The following is a 20,975-nucleotide window of genomic DNA, read 5'->3' as shown; positions in this document are numbered from 1 at the left end:
ACAGTGAGAGCCTTTTTCCTCGGATGGTGATGTCTAGCATGAGGGGCATAGCTTTAAATTGAGGGGAGATAGATATAAGACAGGTGTCAGAGGTAGGTTCTTTACTCAGAGAGTAGTAAGGGCGTGGAATGCCCTGCCTGCAACAGTAATGGACTCGCCAACACTAAGGGCATTCAAATGGTCATTGGATAGACATATGGACGATAAGGGAATAGTGTAGATGGGCTTTAGAGTGGTTTCACAGGTCGACGCAACATCGAGGGCCGAAGGGCCTGTACTGCGCTGTAATGTTCTATGTCCTATGTCGCTGCACAGCTCCAATTTACAAACTTGGTAAAATGACACGGGCATGCTTTTTACCAGGATGTTCCTGTAAAGGATATCAAATCCCTGTGAAAGAAACGGTACATTAGTTACTACAGCCACATATTTATATTGTGTCAACAGCAGATTCCAACTGGCAGACGCCATATTAGGACTAACCTCGCCAAGGCAGATTGCAAATGTTTTCTTCTTGCTTTCGAAGCTGCAAGGCGGAAGGCCCTCGGTATCACTCAGTGAATCAAGTGACAAGGCATCAAGGAACAAATTTGGAGGAGTGTGGAACCCGTTACCTTCCTTCAGTGGAAAGGATGCAGCATGTTCTCTGCATGGCTGTTTCTCTGATTCCAGGGCAGGCCTGTGGCCTTGCGAGTGGCGACTCTCTTGTGCTGGACATTGTCCGAAAGCCTCCAGCACTGGCTCCTGTTGGTCAGTGAAATGGCCATCTCCTTTCCAGGCCTTGGTCTGAAGCTGCATTGTGAACACAAGAGGGTGGGTTCTAACAGGCAAGCCTTTTAACAGCTGAAGGTGAAATGGAAGCAGGTGCCGAGAATGTAGCATTGTGGTGTGATGGTCTGCCGATGAATCACCACTGCTCCATTGCCTCAAGAGCATAGTGGTTAGGATGCTGACAAGCTTGGTGTCCATGCACTAACTAATCTCTGCTGTTTATTTCCTCTATTCTGGGCAGCACGCACTGTAGCAGCTGCATGAGTTAACTTCAGAGAAGCCCAGTACAGAGGCTGGCAGAATGTAATACAGACTATCCCTCGTGCTCAAAGTGTTACTCGCTGCCTAACTGTAGTCACGGATTGTAGCAAAAGCTAGATTTGAGATTTGTCATGTTTCCTCAGAACCAGATGAGGGGCAGAGGAGGGCATACGATCATGGTTCAAGGCCTGATGTTTGCTCCGTTGTTGATGAAAATGAAAGCCTTTGTAACTATAATAATGAAAGCCGCTGCTTAACAAGGCACAGTAGAAACCGGAAATAACGGACCTTATTGGAACACCACATTTTTACATTTAGGAATTTCCATCACCCTTACCCAAATATTAGTCTGCCCAATTTGGAGCCACAAAACAGGAGATATTACGGCTGGAATCCTCTGTTCTTGCCGGAGCGTGGAGGCGGAAAGGGCAGTTCATTAAGCAGATTGGTGTCGTACCAGAACCCTGTCACCTTCCGACCTCCATCAGATTAGGTTCTGGGAGGGAAGGCCCATGGTCAATCCTCCTGCCTGCCGCCTATTGAGGCCCTTAAATGGCCAATTAGTGATCAATCAAGGGCTTCGTCCCCCAACGCCGCTGGGATCAACGTAGGTGTAGGCAGGCTGTGCGCGCAGGGCCACCAGTCGGCCCCCGGTGGGGTGGGGTGGATGCACCCTTAACAGAATTGTTACGGCCATTCGGCCCATCGGTGTCTGCACTGTCTCTCCAAACGAGCATTGTGACTTAGTGCCATTCCATTGACTTTTCCCTGCACCCCGATTAAAGGTCATCAATGCCTTCATCGAGGGTCTGAGCATGAGGAAAGAGGAAGGGGGGGGGGCTGCTGAGAGCCACAACCCTGCCTTTGCTGCAGATACTCCTGCATCCTCGCCCCATGACCCCTACCCTGTGAACGCCTCTCCCCCCATATTACTTATCTGTGGTCTGGGTAATGCCGCTCTCCTGGGCCTCTGGTGCCATGGCCTTCCCTGTGGCGCTGCTGAACACAAGAATTTCTAGCCTCTAATTGCCCAGCAACTCTCGGTAGGCAGGACTTCTGTCCCCAGAGTCCTGATTCCAGGGGCCCCGAACCATAGCCCGAGCCTGGCCACTGCCTGATTGCCTTGTGGTTGAGAGTGAGCCTTCCTGAAAAGAGGCAGTGTGGCTCTCGCGCCAGCTCTCCAGCTGGCAGGCGGGACCCCCAGTGCCTCTCAACAAGATTCTGCCCAATACAATTGACGTTTTTAAATTATTATTATTTTCATGCCAGCAAGGTAGTTTCACGTTCACTCAGAAAAGAAATTCACTGTTGTTCATAGGTGGAAAGTGGAAGTTTCAGGCCTGCTTTATTTTCAAATTTGAATCTCTTCGGATCAGAACACTGCTGTTCAGTTTTGAACGCACAATAGAATTTTTCCCAATGGAAAGAGTACTCAAGTGTGTCTCAGCAATGCTGACCCACATAATGGTCAATTTACTATTGCAGGACAAAGCCCTGTAATCGATCATTAAAAACACAGCTAATTTAGAACGCAGCATTTAACCATTCAAACCGAAGGAACAGATTCCTTTTGTATTGTAACTGGTTTGTCATTGAGTCACGATTCCTCTGAGGTACCGTGAACCACATATACTTAAGTAAGGGACCCAATTCGACAATAAAGTGTGGGGTGCTGGAGGGGTGGAGGGGGGGGGGGGGGAGGGGTATTGGCCACCGCTGCAAAGGAAGAGCCAACAAGGGTAGATTGATGCGCACCCTGAGCATGTGCTGGCAAAAATTGCCGGGAGAGGGAGTCCCAGAACGGGATCCCACCTACTATTTTTAAAGGGCTCCGGAGTCGGTCCAACTCTGTGAAAATCCAGGCCTGAGATTTTCAATAGGAAGTAATTTTTTTTACAGAAACTCAAGACAGCGCAGGTGAGCGGGTCACACCAGAGGTGAGGTCGCCTCACCTTTGACCTCAGCTGCGTCAGCATAATGCTCAAAAAAAAAAGCAGGCAAAGATGAGTGCAGGCTATTACCACTGTTCGGTTGTGCCCTGCACACCACGCTTAGTCCGGTTGATCGCTACCTATCATCACACCATCTGCTGCCCTAAATTCCTCTCCTGATCGTAATCAGCAAATCCAGCTCTTCTCTCTTCAGTTTATCTGCCACTGGTCCCCGATAATTTCCAGTCTGTAACCGATCCTTTGCCTGGACCTTTGCAGTTGTTTACATGTCGCACCAACCCTCTGCTGTGAATCCTGCTGGCAGATTCTTTTTACCACCTCACTGTTATTGTTTCAATCCCATTCGTTTCTGCCATGGGGCTTTTCTCACTCACTGAACCTCGCTGGTCGGCCGCGACCATATCTCCAGCTGCACGTTTTCACCCTGGCTCTTTTGTCACTGATTATTGTGGGAACAGCGACCATTGTTAAAGCTAGGCATACGTTTCAAAAGAAAAAATATACAAAATACAAGACTGAAGGTGAGGAAGAGACCCGCTGGCCCCTCGAGGCTGCCTCACACCATACTGGCCTGGCCTTAGACTGCACATTTACAGCTTGAAAGCACAAGAAACCGAAAGCTATGCTCGCCACTCCAATGCAGGACTGAGGGAGTGCTGCACGGTTAGAGGTGCCGTCGTTCACATGAGACACCGAACTGCGACCTCATCTGCCTGATCAGGAGAGTGCAGAAGCTCCCATGGGCTCTATCTCAAAGGTGTCCTGGCCAGTATGTATCTCTCAATCAACATCACAAAATCAGTTAATCGTATTGCTCTTTGTGGGAGCTTGCTGTGCACTAATTCACAGTCACGTTTCCTACATTACAACAGTGACTATATTTCAAAGGTACCTCACTGGGCTGAGACATCTGGTGGTCATGAAAAGCGCTAGACAAGTACAGGTCTTTTCTCGAAAGCCATGATGTGGAGGCGCCAGCGTTGGATAGGGGTGAGCACAGTAAGATGTCTTACAACACCAGCTTAAAGTCCAACAGGTTTGTTTGGATCACTAGCTTTCAGAGCGCAGCTAAAACCCAGGGCTGAATTTTCCGACTGAAAACCTGCGTGTTTCTACCACGAGAAACAGGTAGGTTTTCTCTGCAGATCTTTGGACAATTTGTCAAAAAAGAATTGGTGGGCGTGGTTTGAGCTGTCATTCTTGAAGAGCAGGGCCTAAGGGAGCCAGCAAGCCTGGCTCCAGAAATCAAAGGGTGCCCCTATCTCAAAGTGGAGAGATAGGCCCCCCCAGGGGCATCGGGACTGACCCCCCCCCCCCCCCCCCCCTCCCCTCACATCCATCCTCGCCGGCAATCTCCCGCCCCACCATCCATCATTGATTATTGCTGGCAATCTCCCCCTGTCACCTTCGTGCCCCTCCCCCCAATCGCTCAACAATGGCAATCTCCATCCCCCCCCCCCCCCACATCGTCACCTTGCCTTCACCCCTCACCAGTGCCAATCAGTGCACTATGGCAGTTTAGGCATATTTAAATACATTCAAATTGGGGGTGGCACAGTGGTAAGCACTGTTGCCTGACAATGCCAGGGACCCGGGTTCAGTTCCGGCCTCGGGTGGCTGTCTGTGTGGAGTATGCATGTTCTCCCCGTGTCTGCCTGGCTTTTCTCCGGGTGCTCCGGTTTCCTCCCACAGTCCAAAGATGTGCAGGTTAGGTGGACTGGTCATACTAAATTGCCCCTTAGTGTCCAATGATGTGCAGGTTAGTTGAGGTTATGGGGATAGGGTGGGCGAGTGGTTCTAGGAACGGTGCTCTTTCAGAGGGTCAGTGCAGACTCGATGGGCCGAATGGCGTCCTTGTGCACTGTAAGAATTCTATGGTTCTATGATGGTAACCAGATTCATGCCCGCGTTGGACGTGAAGCTGATTATGTCGGTGGCGGGAGTGGGGAAAATCTCATTCTGAGATCTCCATGGCACAAATCCCGTTCTGGCTCTCTCCCGAGAGTTAACAGCCATAACGGGATTTGCACCCCCAGCGGACAAGCCTAGAAAATCACCCTCCTAATCAGGTAGTTCATGACTCTGTTACAGTGGGGCGCTGAAGGAGACAGGTTTGGTAAGAGTTTCCTTGTGGAGAGATCAGCTCAAGTTCCGGGCTGCCTACTCCCTGCTTTGTTCTCAGGGAGACAAATGCTTGCTTGTGTTTCTGAATCAATAACTCTTCCATTAAAAAAAATGGACTATGCGCTAGATACAAGCAACACCATGCGAAGCACTGACATTGCATGCACAGATAACTTAGCAGAAATGTGCCAAAAATCTAATCATTTACAATAGCATTAGTTTCATGTGCAGTATTGATGGTCTGCTGGGAAGGCTTTAAACAGCATAGGACAGTGGCCAGCCCCTGTCGAAGTTTTGAGATGGTGATTGAAGCAAGCTGCCTTTGGAGAAAACCAACAGACCTTAAAATCTTGATACTGAACACCCCAGACAGTGCACCATTATATCGCTTTGAACAGCTCCCAGCTGCTAAGAACATGGGTTGTGATACCGGATTCACAGTTAAACACAGCAGGCCTCATTCAATGGCCAACCCTGTGTCACTTCCCACGAGACAACGCACTGTGCTAAATGGCTAATCACTGACTGAGATATTCCAAGTGTATGGAACTTCATAAATTGTCAATTTTTTCATAAGGAAGCTTCCTTCAATCTTCATCCCACAACCACTGTTGGGTTATCCTCAAAACCATCCCTTCCCTTCTCCATTGCTGAAGCATAATTCCGACGATTAAAAATAATTAGCTTTCCCCACACACAAATCTCCCAGCTGCCAGTGGCTCTCTACATTCATAAAGGCGGGCAATGGATTAAAATATTTTAAAATTTCATTATCAAATAGGGACAGGCACGAGTACTGATCCACGTCAAACATCCTTTAATCCTCAAAGACTAATCGTACAGGAAACTGACTGTACATAATTACACCACAGCACCCTATCTGTGTACTACAAGCCAGATACTAGAAACCAGACTATTGTCGATTACATCAATACATTTCATTTGAATTCAACTTCTTTCTGCAAGATCTTGCGCTTCTAGAAGTTTCTATCTAATACTTCATCAATTGGGGAAACCACCTCCAACGGATATTGCCAGCCACATTCTACAGTAACGCTGAGCTTCTGAAAAATGACATTTTCCACATTCCAGACTGTCAAACGGACAAGCCTCTGCACCAGCAGTTTCTCTGTGAAGGGTTAGCTAGAGTCAATAGATTGAGGGTTAATCACATTGCAAAGTTAAAATGAAAAGTGTGGATGTAGAAAATCTGGTCAGTAGTCAGCATCTGAGAGAAGATAGCTTAACATAAGTTACCTTCACTAACTGTGCAGTTCCAGTGTTTTCTGTTTCCATGATGAATCAGCCATTTTGACCTGGGTTTTGCAATAACAGAATGGACTTCCCTCATTGCGAAAATGGTGGAAGAGGCCAAATTCCAAGGAAGTCCTGCCTCCGAACATGGTACCTACCATTTTCTAGATGACAGGAATTGGCCCCAGTCAGGATTTCGCGGAGGCAGCTGCCCATATAAATCAGCGGCTGCCAAAAACTTACATCTAATTTTTGTGCATGAAACATGACATGCACAAATTAGACCTGGTAGGAACATTGCCCTGGGGCAACATTGGGGAGGTTAGGTGCCCCTTGGGAAAGGTACGGTACCCCTTGTAATTGTTAAGAGTAGGCATGTGTGTAAAAAGTGCAAAAACTCATTAATTGTCAATCTCATTGGAACTATCAAAAATATCAACATGAACTGTCAGAAGTTTAATGTGAGAGTACCTTTCGACATGGATGTTTAAGCAATGTACCTTTAAGAAAACAGTAATGTCAGAGAGTGGGTGGAGCTGAGGTCAGGTCAGCCATTTTGCAGTTTTAAGTTTGAGTTTGAAAAAGAGCTTGTGTGTGTCTGTATGTTTCCAGAGAGCTGCAGTTTGAAAAGAGCTTGACAGTGTCTGTGCTTGCAGTGAGCTGGATCTCTGCCATGAAAGACTATCTCTGGATCATTTGGGTGATTTAAACTCATAATAGTAAAGCCTTTAACCTGATGTGATTCTGTTTAAAGGTGTTAAATCTCTTGGAAGTTTGAAGGAACATTTTGAGGAATTATTTACTGTTGCAATATTTTCTGAGTTATCTTTAAAGAAAGGGGTGTTAAGAGATCCAATGTTTACTTAAGATGTTAAGTTGAGCTCATGGAATAAACAGTGTTTTGTGTTTAAAAACCCACGTGTCCTTAATTTTAATCCCACACCTAGGGAACAAGCCGTGTGCTAGGAAAAGCAACAAATACATTAAAGGGAGAGGTTGGTTGAACTCCATGATACATTTTGGTGTTCTGGAAACGCCTCGCCCATAACAGAAGTAACTGCCAAAAGTGTCAAAATAAGCTGTCAAATATAACGGTCAAACTGTAAAGGCATTCAAAACTCCTTCCCTTTAAACTTTTGAAAGAAATGTCTGGAATATTTCAAAAATACATTGTTTACTATTTCATTCTTTTGGCATAGACCCGATGGATTTCATTACTGGATTAGTGATGTATGACTGTAATCACAACCTTCCATTATCACAGTAGGATGCCTTTCATTTCACAGTTTGATAGACAGATACAGGTGGTAATAGTCCCTTTGAAGTGGGACTATGAATGGCAATTCTTGTCTTTATATGGGATTAAGCACTTACATGAAATGTTTATTTTAATAAGGAAGTAGTTGAATGTAAATATAGCAAATGGGTTTTTATGAATTAGAAATACCACGGGTGTGCGTTAAGGGCATAAAGTGGCAAACGTTGACACGGATGGGGCATGTGGAGTGTGTGAGTGTGATGGTTGCAGATTTTTAAAAAATCTTGGACACAGTTGCGGAGCTCAGAGGCAGGCCTTCCATCCACCTCGCCTCTGCACCTGGCACTCTTCCCAACCTCTGAGGCACATTTTCCCAGGTCGGATTTCTGGAGTTGGATAAAAGGCCCCTGCGCTCCCAACCCAGTGGTGAGAATCCAGGCCTTTACAAAGCAAGCCAACAATTTAATTAGAAGTCACAGATCAGAGATGCTGAGACCTTTAGTTTGACAATATGTCACTACATGCGTTTTAGGCATGCTCTGATTTTTGATTCTGTCTTTGATGATGCCAGTTCTGATATCAAGGTACTTGGATATTGGTTTACAGTGGCAGGCTTATTTTGAATGTTTTTCTTAACCTCCTTGTGATGGATATGCATTGCGAAGTGTAAACAGGTGTGAAAGCACTGTCAGACTGGCTTCTATCCCATTAACAAACTGCTCAGGATACCATCTGGTTTCTCTGTTAGCTTTTATCTCGTGCTTAGCTCTGTTGTCATCTTCCATCTGTTATCCTCTGTCTTTGTCTCCAGGCCATTTCCAACTCTGGTGTCTTGAAGGTGTGAAAAATATTACGTCAGTGATATTTCCCGACTGCTGGGCCCTCTGGCTGACTCCAGACTAAACCTTTTAAATGCCCAGCGGGGTAGCATTGGCGCACGGGGCCTTGACGTGGTTTCCTCAGCTTTGCAAACTGCGCAGGCAATGAGGTAATATCAACTGAGAAAAGTACCCAACATGTCTCCGCAGTCTGATGTTTTAACCTGTTCTCCTGAGCCGGTAGCAAAGGCTACCTCCAGAAAGCAGCGGCATCCTTTAAAAAAAAATCAGGAGATGATCTGACTGTGCCTCCAACTCCGATCACAATTTAAGTTCCATTCTGAGCCAGTGAGCCATTGTGGCTTTCTCGCCAGGTCAATGAGGTGAGCAGGTTAATGGAAGCTAAACTGGCCATTCACGATGGCATGCTATTTGCCTCTGCGGTGGTTCTGAAAAGCAGGAATACTCTTCCAATACCTACAAGGAAAGTCTATGTCTTCCCTGCTTCAGTCTTCCCTCCCACGGGTCCTCGACCGTGATGCACCTTCCCCGTCACCTTACACAGCTGAGTATCAGTGGGTGACCGACTGGAGGCCAGCAGTCACTTCCCCCCACCCTGTTCTTACTCATTCCAGGCGGCAAGTCGTTTGGTGACATCTTGATTAGTTCCAGCAGTTAAAATGTTCTCTTTTGCTTCTGATCTTTTTTTTTTACTTGACCTTAATCGACAGGAAAAGAGTAGCTTCCCCACTCGGGTCAGAATTAAGATGGTGGTAGGGGCCCCAAGATGGTGGTCGGGGCCCGATGACATCATCTGAAGCCAATGTATGTGCTTGAAGAAAGACACCACTGGTTCTGACTGGGGGATTTGCTCCCTGTTCAAAAGATCAGGTTAAATCTGAAGATGGTGCAATCCAGATGGGGTGAGTTAGTCAGCTGGTTGATTTTAACTGCCTGTACACCCAGTTTCCACTGGGATAGTATGATTAAAATTGACCTCAAGAGAGTTTTACTGTAATATATAAACATTATTCTGCTGCAGCTGGGCAGGTATCTAACTGAAACCAATAATTTCCTTGCCGGAAACCCATAGGCGTTTAGAATCCTTCCCATTACATCTGAATCCAATTTCTGTCCACAAATCGAACAGAAAACTGATCAGCAGACAGGAAACAAAGAGTAGGAATTATCAGGTCTTTTTCAAATTGGCAGGCAGTGACGAGTGGGGTACCGCAGGGATCGGTGCTGGGACCCCAGCTATTCAGATTTGGATTGGATTGGATTTATTGTCACGTGTACCCAGGTACAGTGCAATGTATTGTTCTGCGTACAGTCCAGACCGATCGTTCCACACATGAAAAAGAATGTAGGACATACATAAATACACAATGCAAATACATAGACACAGGCATCGGGTGAGCATACGGACTGCAGCCCTACTCTTGCCCGATGGAAGAGGTTGAAAGAGTGAATAAACCGGGTGGGAGGGGTATTCGATTATGCTGTCCGCTTTCCCAAGGGAGTGGGAAGTGTAGACAGAGTCAGTGGATGGGAGGCGGTTTTGCATGATTGACTGGGCTGTGTTCACGACTCTCTGTAGTTTCTCATGGTCTTGGGCTGAGCAGTTGCCATACCAGGCTGCGATGCACCAGGTAGGATGTTTCATATGGTGCACCTGTAAAAATTGGCATGAGTCAATGCGGACATGCTGAATTTCTTTAGTTTCCTGAGGAAGCATAGATGCTGTTATGCTCTCTTGGAAAAGTGGGCAGCATAATCAAAGACCCCTCCCACCTGGGTTATTCACTCTTCCAACTTCTTCCATCGGGCAGGAGTTACAAAAGTCTGAGAACACGCACTAACAGATTCAAAAACAGCTTCTTCCCCGCTGTTACCAGACTCCTGAATGACTCTCTTCTGATCTCTTCAAACATCTTCTCTGCTGAGTAGAACTGCACTCCATATGCCTCACCTGATGCCTGTGTCTATGTATTTACATTGTGTATTTATGTATGTCTTATGTTTTTTTTTCATGTATGAAATGATCTGCCGGACTGCATGCAGAACAATACTCGGTACACGTGACAATAAAACAAATCAAATCCAATTGAATTCTACAATGACATTAGGATGTGTTTAAAAAGAAGCCTTAAAAGCAGTAATTCATTCATGGTAAACTATGTTTAGCTATGTTAAAAAAAAATTTCACTACAGGGTAATAAAACGATCCATCAGTCCAACCTTTTAGCTGAAACTAAAATCCTCTTAACCTTGTGTAAATACACATTGTGAAATTGACAGCAGAGATAAGCTAAGTCTTAGTATAAATTCTTGGCTGACAATCCTGACAACATTACCAAATGATGTCTAAATGACAGCTAAATAACGCCGCATACTAAAATACCTGAGCCTCAGAGAAAACATTGCTTGATTGACAGCTCTGGCTCTCTGATCTCTGCTGTCAATTGCACAGATTATTTGTCTCTGAGCGAATTAAGGGATGTGGGGGACAGGCAGTTGAAGCCCAAGATCAGCCATGATCATATTGAATGACAGAGCAGGCTCAAAAGACCATAAGGTCTATTGCTGCTCCTATTTTGTGCATTCTTGTGTTCATAGTCACAGTGAAAGCAATGCAGGCAGAAGAGCCTGCCTGCAGGTCCTCAAGTAGATGATGGTGTTGCCCTCCTGCCTCTTTGATGAAGCTCACAGTTCTCATACACATTTAATTGTACACTGCCCGGGCATTCTATGATAAGGATAGTATCGTGTGAGGTGCAGCCGCTATAGAAATGCTGCCTGACTCTCCTCTGCTGAGTCCTGTTCTGTTCTTCCTCCTCCATGATAATGGAGAACAATCATATTTCACTTAGCAATGCCATACCTGCTGCTGAGAAGCCCCAGACTGTGCTTAGTGGGGGTGAGGGTGGTGGCAATCTGCTGGTGGGCTGACTCTGTCAGAAGCACTGCAAAGCAAGTCCAGGTGTATATGCAGAGAATGGGGAGAAATAAACTGGCCCAACACGAGCTGTCCAACAACAGAAACTCACTGAACCTCATCATCTGAGAATCTTCAGAATCTCACATCCATATAATAGAAGCTGGGAACTCGGGGTGGTGCTAGAGCATTGAACATACTGTGTAGAAGGCGGTCATTCGGCCCATCGAGTCTGCACCGACCCCCTTAAGACCTCACTTCCACCCTATCCCCGTAACCCAATAACCCCTCCTAACCTTTTTGGACACTACGGGCAATTTATCATGGCCAATCCACCTAACCTGCACGTCTTTGGACTGTGGGAGGAAACCGGAGCACCCGGAGGAAACCCACGCACACACGGGGAGGATGTGCAGACTCCGCACAGACAGTGACCCAAGCTGGAATCGAACCTGGGACCCTGGCGCTGTGAGGCCACAGTGCTATCCACTTGTGCTACCGTGCTGCTAGGGGAGTGATTCTTTCAGTGCACAGGCTGTCACCTCTTCCTGCCACAAAAATGCACTCGCATTTTTCACGGCGCCTTTTGCAACCTCAATAGTTACTATTAGATAGCAGGATTACGTAACGGAAATATGTGGAAAATGGTGAGGGAACCCGATCCCTCTGTCCAATGTTTGTTATTTCTTGCGGAACCGTGACAGCTCCTGAAAGAACCAGTTTCTAACTTTACTAACAAACAGCGTCAAAGGAAATAATTCCTCACTGAGTACAGCATTTCAGCATCACACTATTTGTCTTACACCAGTCACTTCCTGCTAAATACATCTTCTGTCCTGAAAGGTGAAGATTGCCTTTTATTCATTATGGAGAGGAGAACAGCAGACCTCATTGCCCCTTCCCCAATTCACATAACCTGACAAACGAGAGATGATGACGATCTAACGGAAAGGTTTCTGACTGTGGGAGTGAACGGGAAATGCCGGATGTTTCCCGCCGGCCGGCCCGGTGAGACCGGTATCTAACGTTAATTAAGGCGGTTAATGATGCCCCATGGGCCTCACGCTGCAAATTGCTCCCGCGGCTGATTCGCCAGGACTGAGCCTGGCAGCTTTCCACTAACGAGGGGGAGCAGCACTTAAACCGAACCCGCAGAGCAAACCCCAGACAGCAGGCAGCCAGATTACGCGGGAACATCCGGAGATCAACCCAGCTGCCCCTCCGTCCCCAGGTGACCCTCAGGATCCAATGAGCACTGCGTGGGAGGAGGGAGCGCTGGAGGCTGAACTGGAGCCTCCCTATGAGCTGCCGACGGCAGTCAATAGGTCTCCCGAATCCACTCCCTCTGACAACTGTGCGTCTCGGGGTCAGCGTGCAGGACAGGGTGGCACGGCAAGGCATGTGCCATTGGTAAGTCAGACGGGGCCCTCCAGTGGACAAGTGTCCAGGCCTCACAGCCTGACTGGGATGCTAGGCAGTAACAACCGCCTGCGTCATGGCACGTGTATCGACGGGGATCCACTAAGGAGCTGTGAAGTGTTTACATTACTAACATTGCCAATTCCCTATTAGCAATAGCCTTCAGCCGTGTGGTCAATGGCCGCCACGGGCAGTGGGAGTTAAAGTGACCTTCACCATTTCACCAGGGACGGAGCTCTGTCACGAGGGTATTCGGTGGGACTGACAGGCAGTGGGTATCCTCCTCCTCATTATGGGTATACAAGATCTGGGCAGTGGCATGGCGGACCCGTGGGCGCTGAGCCTCCTTGTCCCCGGCCCATGGATGACCCCCCCCCCTTCCCCCACACACACTTTCCGGCTCCCCGGGCTGACTGCCCGATTTCGAAGATGGCTACTCGCCTCCTCGGATCCCCACAGCAGCCACTGCGCGAGCTTCACGTTTTTAAACAGGTGGACTACACGGCGCCCGCATGACTGCTCGCTGGGGAGGCGGTTACATCATGGCTGGCTGTGCGATTGTGGGTCCTTCCCGTTAACGAGTTGGAGATTGGTCTCAATTGGTGATTATTGGTTTCACGCCATGCCGTGGCAGGGTCCGAATCTCGCCCATGGGAGCCAATCAGCGCCCAGCGTGATTCCCGATTTCGGCCCCTCCCACTATCTAACCGGTCCACTCGTTTTCACGGCCAGCGCGATGCGGTCGGTACATCGCGCCCATTATTTTGGCATCTCTGCCAATGCAAACTACATCTACAGTATTACACATTCACTTTGCACAAAAGCAGTGTGGTAATGGGCTGGGAGCTAAACTGCAGTCGTCCGTGGAGCCCAACAAGTAACCAGCTTCACCCGCTGACAGACTCTTCGGTACGATGCGATTTATTTACCCCTGACTGGCCCTTCCTCGTCACCCACCTGCTCCAGTTTGCTCTGTAGCTCCTTCATCTGCCATTCCCACTCTTGTCGCTCGCGGTCGAACCTGTCCAGCAACTGGACCTTCTCGTATTTCCAGTTCTTTTCAGAGTGCTGCAGCTGCCAGTGGAGGTCCATCACCTGACTGTGACTGTCGGCCAACAGCTTCCGCAGCTCTTCCCACTCCGGCTTGGACACTTCTTTGGGATCAATGGAGCTCTTCTTGGCCGACTGCTGCCCGACCCTCTCTTCAAACTGCAGAAAACAAAATGTAGTTTCCAAGTACCAAAATGAATCGTTAATGGTGAAGCAGTTATTCAATTCTAACATCAGGAACTCGCTAAAGAAATAAGAAATCTTATAAAGGCTCGCCAGGTTTAGCTGCGTCTGATGCTCAGTGGCTGAATGCCCCATCAGAGAGAGATGGATTCGGAAGGGGCAATCTCTAGGCACTGCTACATTAATGCAAGTTGTTCTGGAGTTAGTGAGTGGAGCAGGACAAGTGTCACATTTGACTTTTATGTCAAAGGGAATAATATCAGCTGGGGTTCCTTCTTTTCATTGCAATCATTCTTGGGCAGTGGGCGAGGTCAGTATTGGGCACAGGTGGAATGACTGATGGTTACACAGTCTACTGACACCCAGGGATGCATTTTAACATTTGGGTGGGAATTGGGTCTAGATCCATCTGGGATCAGAATCAAGTCATTTTGGAGAAGTATCAAACTATCTGGGATCAGTATTGACAGATCTAGGAGCAGTATTGAGCCATCTCAATACTGCTGGGTAGCAAGGTAGCATAGTGGTTAGCACAGTTGCTTCACAGCTCCAGGGTCCCAGGTTCAATACCCGGCTTGGGTCACTGTCTGTGAGGAGTCTGCACGTTCTCCCCGTTTGTGCGTGGGTGTCCTCTGGGTGCTCCGGTTTCACCCACAGTCCAAAGATGTGCAGGTTAGGTGGATTGGCCATTCTAAATTGCCCTTAGTGTCCAGGAAGGTGAGATGGGGTTACTGGGATAAAGGGGGAAAGAGTGGAGGCATGGGGCTTGAGTAGGGTGCTCTTTCCAAGGGCCGGTGCAGACTCGATGGGCTGAATGGTCTCCTTCTGCACTGTAAATTCTATGATTTTATGATCTTGGAGCAGAATCAGCTGGGCTGTATTGGCATGTCTCACATACTGACCATAATGGAAGACAAAGGGGGTGGATGTCAAGGACAGGGAAGGCCTCTGTGGGACCCAAAGGAGCTGTCCTGTTCCTTTCAGCTCGCGATAACACTTGTAATACATTTTTAGAACTTGGCTTTTCTGGGTATCTTCTATCCCTAGTTGGAGCTCCTGGACCTGATTTTTTGGGGATGGTAGGGGCATAATGTTTCAGATGGTGACAGCGCTGCAGTGGACAGAAAAAGTAATGCAGGTCGACGGAGTCAAAGTCCAGGCACCAGAGGCACAGGTAAGTTCAAGGGGGTCCCAGGGCGGGAAGGCCTGGCGGGGGAGGGGTTGGCCTGAAGGGGGCGATCAGCATCTTAGCGGAGACGTCGGGGGGGGGGGGGGGGGGGAGACGTCGGTCTGGAGGTCACCACATCTTAAGGGCGAGGCGCCCGACTTTAGGTGGAGGCTTCTGGTGGCCTCCATCCGAGGCTTTGCCCACCCCAGCGTCAAATCACTGTGCAGTCAGAATGGGTGGGGTGGGGACCCAGAGGGAAGCCTATCCTTTCAATTCCATTCTCCTGCAACCCCCCCCCCCCCCCCTATAAATGCACTCATGGAAGAGCATAGAATTCTGTTCCTGGTTGCTGTGGGCTAGTGGAGAAATAATCGCTGCTTAGCCCTCAGATAAAACAAACAGTCAAGCTTTGATAATGCCACTTATAAAAACTTAAAGCAAATGTCTTTGCCACCGGCACTTTAATACTGCTGTTGGCCAGGGTGCGGGTCGGAGTGGTTGAAACTGAACTCCCTTTAAGCTGCCCGCCCGCCCCCTGCTTTGCCCACCCTCTCTGACCAGCCTGGTTTCTGCCAAGTGAAAGGAGTTGGGGGAGGGGGAGGAATTAATAGTTCCCTCTCCTTGTCCATGTTCGTTCGTGATGAACGACAAGCAACCCTGAAGGCTGCTGGCACCTGGGCCACCGTACCCCTGGCAAGAAAGCCTGAGCTTCAGGTTAGGAGGGAAGGAAGGAAGCATGAGACATGTTTGGACTTTCACTTTCATGTATCTACCACTTCAAACGGTCACAGTCACACTCAGTAGGCAACTGAAGTTAACTACTCCAGAGAAATTTCATTTTATACTAAGTAATGGCAACAATTAATGTTTTTAAAGCTATGGTCGATCGACAATATTCTTTTGCATGTTATTTTCTCAGAAGACATAGCAAGTGAATGAAGATAAACTACACACAATGGTGAATGGGAGCTGTGTACTTAACCCTATCTTTTACCCAGTTCTGGAGGGTGTGGTTCCACTGCTGACATACTGAGCAAGGTAAATGTTGCCAGTTACCTGGGCAAGTTGACATTTTTGCTCGGTGTATTCCATTTCCCAAGCAGCTTTCTCATCAGCATACTGCTGCTGCAGTTCATATCGACGTTTCTCCTCATCACCGAGCTCAGCGCCAAACTCATCCAAAATAGACTTCAGTGCAAGCAGAATCCTTCGGTTTTCTCTGGCCTGTGGGAATAAGGAACGCAATTTGAATTATACTTGGTGTACTGCACAGGGAGCAGGCACTTGGCCACAACGGTCCTCATTGGTGTTATGAGCCTCTTGTTCGTCTGCTAGCAGTCTCTTCCATTCCATTGTCCCGCATGTGTTAATCTAGCTTCCTCTTCAATGCATCTAATGTACGCTATACGCCACAGTTTAAGATTTCTCTGGCCCCTTTCCTCAAATTTCTCCTGAAGATGGTGACTCCCGGTGGGCCACTATTGCGTGGACAATAATTGGCCTGATTGGCCATTCTTTATGGATTAAGCAGGCAATTTAATAATAGGGAGCACTGTATCCAAAGTCTGACCCTGACCTAACCCCAACACCCACATGCACTTCCCAGTAAGGATCACTACGCCACAACTGGGAGTGGCAACCCAGGGTGACATTCCCCCTCTACTGACTCTTCACTGCTGCCATCATGTAATCGTTTTAACACAAAATCTACAGTAAGCCTTGTTTTGCAATAGTGTGCAGGGTTTCTCCCTGTTGTTAAGTGCTAATCTTCAGTGTCAAAATGCGATCCTAAAGGTTAAAGTCAAATCGAGAGGTGTTTAATTGTTGTTTGATACAGTGCCATAGATATACTTGGTGCAAATCACTAAATTTCTGTATAATCCTGATAACGTTCACAAGAAGGTCTGAAGCTTTGTTGAAGATACAGCTCAGAAGATCAGACTTGATAATTTCCATGGAAAAGGGCTCACTGACCCAAACCCGTCTGCCCTTTGCATTAAGAATGGCAATTCAGGCAAAGGAATGGAGAACTGCCTGTCTCCATGGAAACGTACCTCAGCATGAGCCAGGAGAAACTCAGAAAATAATAAAAGAACCTTGAAGGCACTAGGGGTTAAAATACAATTCCTATGCGGGAAGGTTGGGGGGTGGGGGGAGGTTAACATATGATTCAAACGCTGAAACTTATGCAGAATTTGCACTTGAACACTTCGCATATGACTTGCATTATAAAATGTAACAGGCATTTTGCAACCATTAAACTTCACTTTTTTTACAATTAATTCTTGCGATGTGAGCAATGCTGGAAAGGCTACCATTTATTTCCCATTCCAAAACATGAAGACCTGATGAGCAAGTTAAAAGTCTCTTGACCTGTCTGGTAGAAATCTTAAGAGTGATAAGAAAGCTTTATCGGGAACAAACTGCAGCCTTAAATATAGAGAACGATCTAAGCGATTTTGCGAAGATCAAAAGAGATCGCGGTATGTTTTCTCCCCAGATGTATTCAGTTGGTTTGGTGAAAATATTGTTCAAGAGATTGAAGATCTTTTTGGATAATAAACAGTGGTTAGCACTGTTGCTTCACAGCGGCAGGGTCCCAGGTTCGATTCCCCTCTTGGGTCACTGTCTGTGCGGAGTCTGCACGTTCTCCCCGTGTCTGCGTGAGTTTCCTCCGGGTGCTCAGGTTTCCTCCCACAAGTTCCGAAAGACGTGCTGTTAGGTAATTTGGACATTCTGAATTCTCCCTCTGTGTACCCAAACAGGTGCCGGAATGTGGCGACTAGGGGCTTTTCACAATAACTTCATTGCAATGTTAATGTAAGCCTACTTGTGACAATAAAGATTATTATAATAATATAAGGTACATCGATGATACCATTCTCACTGCCGACTGCAGGGAAACTGTACAAGATTTTGGATAGAGTAGAGAGTGGAAATGAGAAGAAAGGGTTAAGAAAAGATCATAAGGAAACAAATGTCTGGATTCTCCGCCGCTGATAGCAGAATTCCTGATGCGAAGGAGAATGCAGTGTTGGGGAAAAGACGGGATCGATGCTGTTTCCGATGCTCTGATCCCTGTCCCGTGCCAGCGGGGGGATGCAAATGGGTTAAAATGATCCACTTGCATCCTATTAACGGGGTGTACACTGGATTCTCTACGCCTCCATGAATCGCTGCCCGTCTGGGATCTCATGTATCCTGCGGTGAAACCAACCTCAATGTTTATAAACACCTAGGACTTCAGTGCTTTCGCTTCCTGCTTTTAACAGTAGAAAGAACTTAACTGCCTTTTATGTGGTCGTGAGCTGTGAATCAAAGCTGGATGTTTCTAAGCATTGCGCTTAGTTTAACAGCAGGCTGATATGGGGGATCTCTGGTGGGGGTCTGGTAGGGGTCGGTGGAGTGGTTGAGTCATCCTCATGCATGGGTACTGTGGGGGAGGGGAATGAACCAGCAATTCTTGTGGGGGTGGGGGACAATTTGTATTGCATGGAGAAGGGGGGAGCCAGCCGCCATGCCTCGCTCTCAGGCCAAGAGCTCAAAATGGCGGCCCGAAAGTGGGATTTGCGACAGAGTCCCTCGTGATCCCCGCTATGCATAAATTTGCGTGGCAGGAGAGAGTGAATCACCTCTGGTCACCGCTCCAGCACAATCCAGAAGCGATTCAGCTCTGGTGGGAGAACATTGTTTCCCAAAATGTCTAGTAGTGGCCAAAAGAAACAGAATGTAAGATTACAGTGAAGAATGAAAAGGTCACACAGATACAAAGAAATCTTGGTACCTAGGAGGTATGTTAATGTTGGATGGAAAGCGTGACCAAGAAATAAGATGAAGGATTGGAATGGCCACGGGCACATTTTAAAATATGAAAAAGATTATGATCAACTCAAAATTAGTCAAACAGAACAAAGCTGCAAATCCTGGAATGCTACATCACACCAATTTCTATATATGGAAGTAATGTTGGATGGTTAGAGCATCACAAACAGGAATGCACCACACACAAAGATGATCCACTGTCCATTGTCATGCAAACATCTGCGTGCAAGATTAACATGGAGATCCATAGTTGCCAACAAACACATGGGGCATGGCACCTGAAGAGAAACAAAACTGTCCTTGAGCAGGTGATGACAAGCCACCTGCAACTGAGTGGTTTGCTAGGCCAGTTTGTCGGCCAGTTAAGAGTTAACTGCATTGTTGTTGGTCTGGAGTCACATGGAGGCCTGACCAGATAAGGGTGGTAGATAAAGGTCACTGGTGAATCAGTGGTGGATTTTTATGACATTCTCATAGTTTTATGACCATTATTAATGAGACTAGCATTTTATTAATAAATTGAATTTATATTCCATAGTTGCCATGGTGGGGTTAGAACTCGTGTCGCCGGAGCTTGAGTCCAGGCCTCTGGATTACTAGCCCAGTGACATTACCACTATGATAGCACCCTCCCGTGCCAGTGAAATAAATAACCACTTGTTTGGTTTCTGGCGGAGTTGTTTGAGGTTAGGTCAGGATGTTTTGAACAGCCTTTGGATATTGAATGAATGGCATTTCAGATGATTTCACCTGGAGGACTCTGCCTCTAATAATTCAGTATCTCCCAGATTTGAACTTGATTCTCATCTCAAATTGCATGCCTTTTAGTGACACTTGAATCCATAATCTGCGGATTCCGGGGCAGAGGTACAGCAACGCGGTGCAGTGCTGCTATGGTTGCTGTCAAAGCAATGGAGTTTGCTGGTGGTTGATGCATCTATTGAATGAACCATCCACAAATACTGACTCATTCATGGGACACCTGAAAGACAACAGTCACCTCACCAGAGAAAAATCATTGCTATCATTGAAGAAAATAGCCCTCTTTGCCCATGTATGGCCACAGAGGTGGCACACTGCCAGGTTGACAAGCACAGAGATGAAGTGAGACTGACAGGAAGAAAATCCTTAGAATCCCTACAGTGCAGAAGGAGGCCATTCGGCCCATCAAATCTGCACCGACCCTCCAAAAAAGCACCCAACCTAGGCCCACTACCTAACCCTATCCCCGTAACCCCACCCAACCCGCACATCTTTGGACTATTGGAGGAAACCGGAGCACCCGGAGGGAACCCATGCAGATGGGGGGAGAACATGCAAACTCCACACAGACAGTGACCTGAGGCTGGAATTGAACCTGGGCTACTGGCGCTGTGAGGCAGCGGTGTTAGCCACTATGCCGTGATGAGATCATGCGATTCTCTCTCAAGCCCCAGTTTGAAAACTGATGCCGTGCATGCTACCTTATATCCCAGGTCCCAAATATGTCGAAAGATGCAGTTAAAACTTCTCATAAACAATGGGGCGCAGTGAGTCAGAGCAAACGCTGCTAGTCTGGGGAAACCAGCCAGCTGGCATGAGTCTCCCATGGATTCAATCGAATCATGTTTCCTTTGTCTGGATTCAATTTAATAAGAGGTTAAAACTATTTGACTGGGGAAAAGGAAGTTTGTCCTGTCACCTAGGATAAATAAACCTCCCAATTTTGACAGGCCCCTCTCACCTAACCATTTTCCATCCTCCTGGCTAGGATACAGCACTGCTTGGTGCCCAAGTTACCAACACTGTAAACATCGAGTACATCAAAGCCACCGCAAGCCTCAGGATAGCAATTCAGAAGCAAAGTTGGCGCTTTAAAATGTGACCGTTGTGATAAAGCAGAAAATAAAGCAAGAAATTTTAATAAAACTCATGAAGTATTAGCTGGTAGGTGGATTCTTTCAGGCAATTCCACACT

At 47.2% G+C, this 20,975-nt stretch overlaps 1 protein-coding gene across 3 annotated transcripts in view; it reads right to left on the bottom strand.

Annotated features, from left to right (window-relative positions):
• LOC140385807 (microtubule cross-linking factor 1-like) overlaps positions 1 to 20,975 on the bottom strand; it is a 93,629-nt gene that overhangs the window by 38,699 nt on the left and 33,955 nt on the right. For 2 of the 3 annotated variants that reach the window (XM_072468353.1, XM_072468354.1), the window contains exons 6-8: positions 16,253 to 16,420; positions 13,753 to 14,004; positions 484 to 792 (exon numbers count right to left, since the gene is read on the bottom strand). In XM_072468353.1, the coding sequence (XP_072324454.1) occupies positions 484 to 792; positions 13,753 to 14,004; positions 16,253 to 16,420 (729 nt within the window). The remainder of the gene's footprint in view (positions 1 to 483; positions 793 to 13,752; positions 14,005 to 16,252; positions 16,421 to 20,975) is intronic. The other variant, XM_072468355.1, reaches the window with a different exon arrangement.

The sequence above is a fragment of the Scyliorhinus torazame genome, chromosome 11, assembly GCF_047496885.1.
Source record: "Scyliorhinus torazame isolate Kashiwa2021f chromosome 11, sScyTor2.1, whole genome shotgun sequence".
In the NCBI taxonomy this organism is placed as follows: Eukaryota; Metazoa; Chordata; class Chondrichthyes; order Carcharhiniformes; family Scyliorhinidae; genus Scyliorhinus; species Scyliorhinus torazame.
This window is presented reverse-complemented; position numbering and strand designations above follow the sequence as displayed.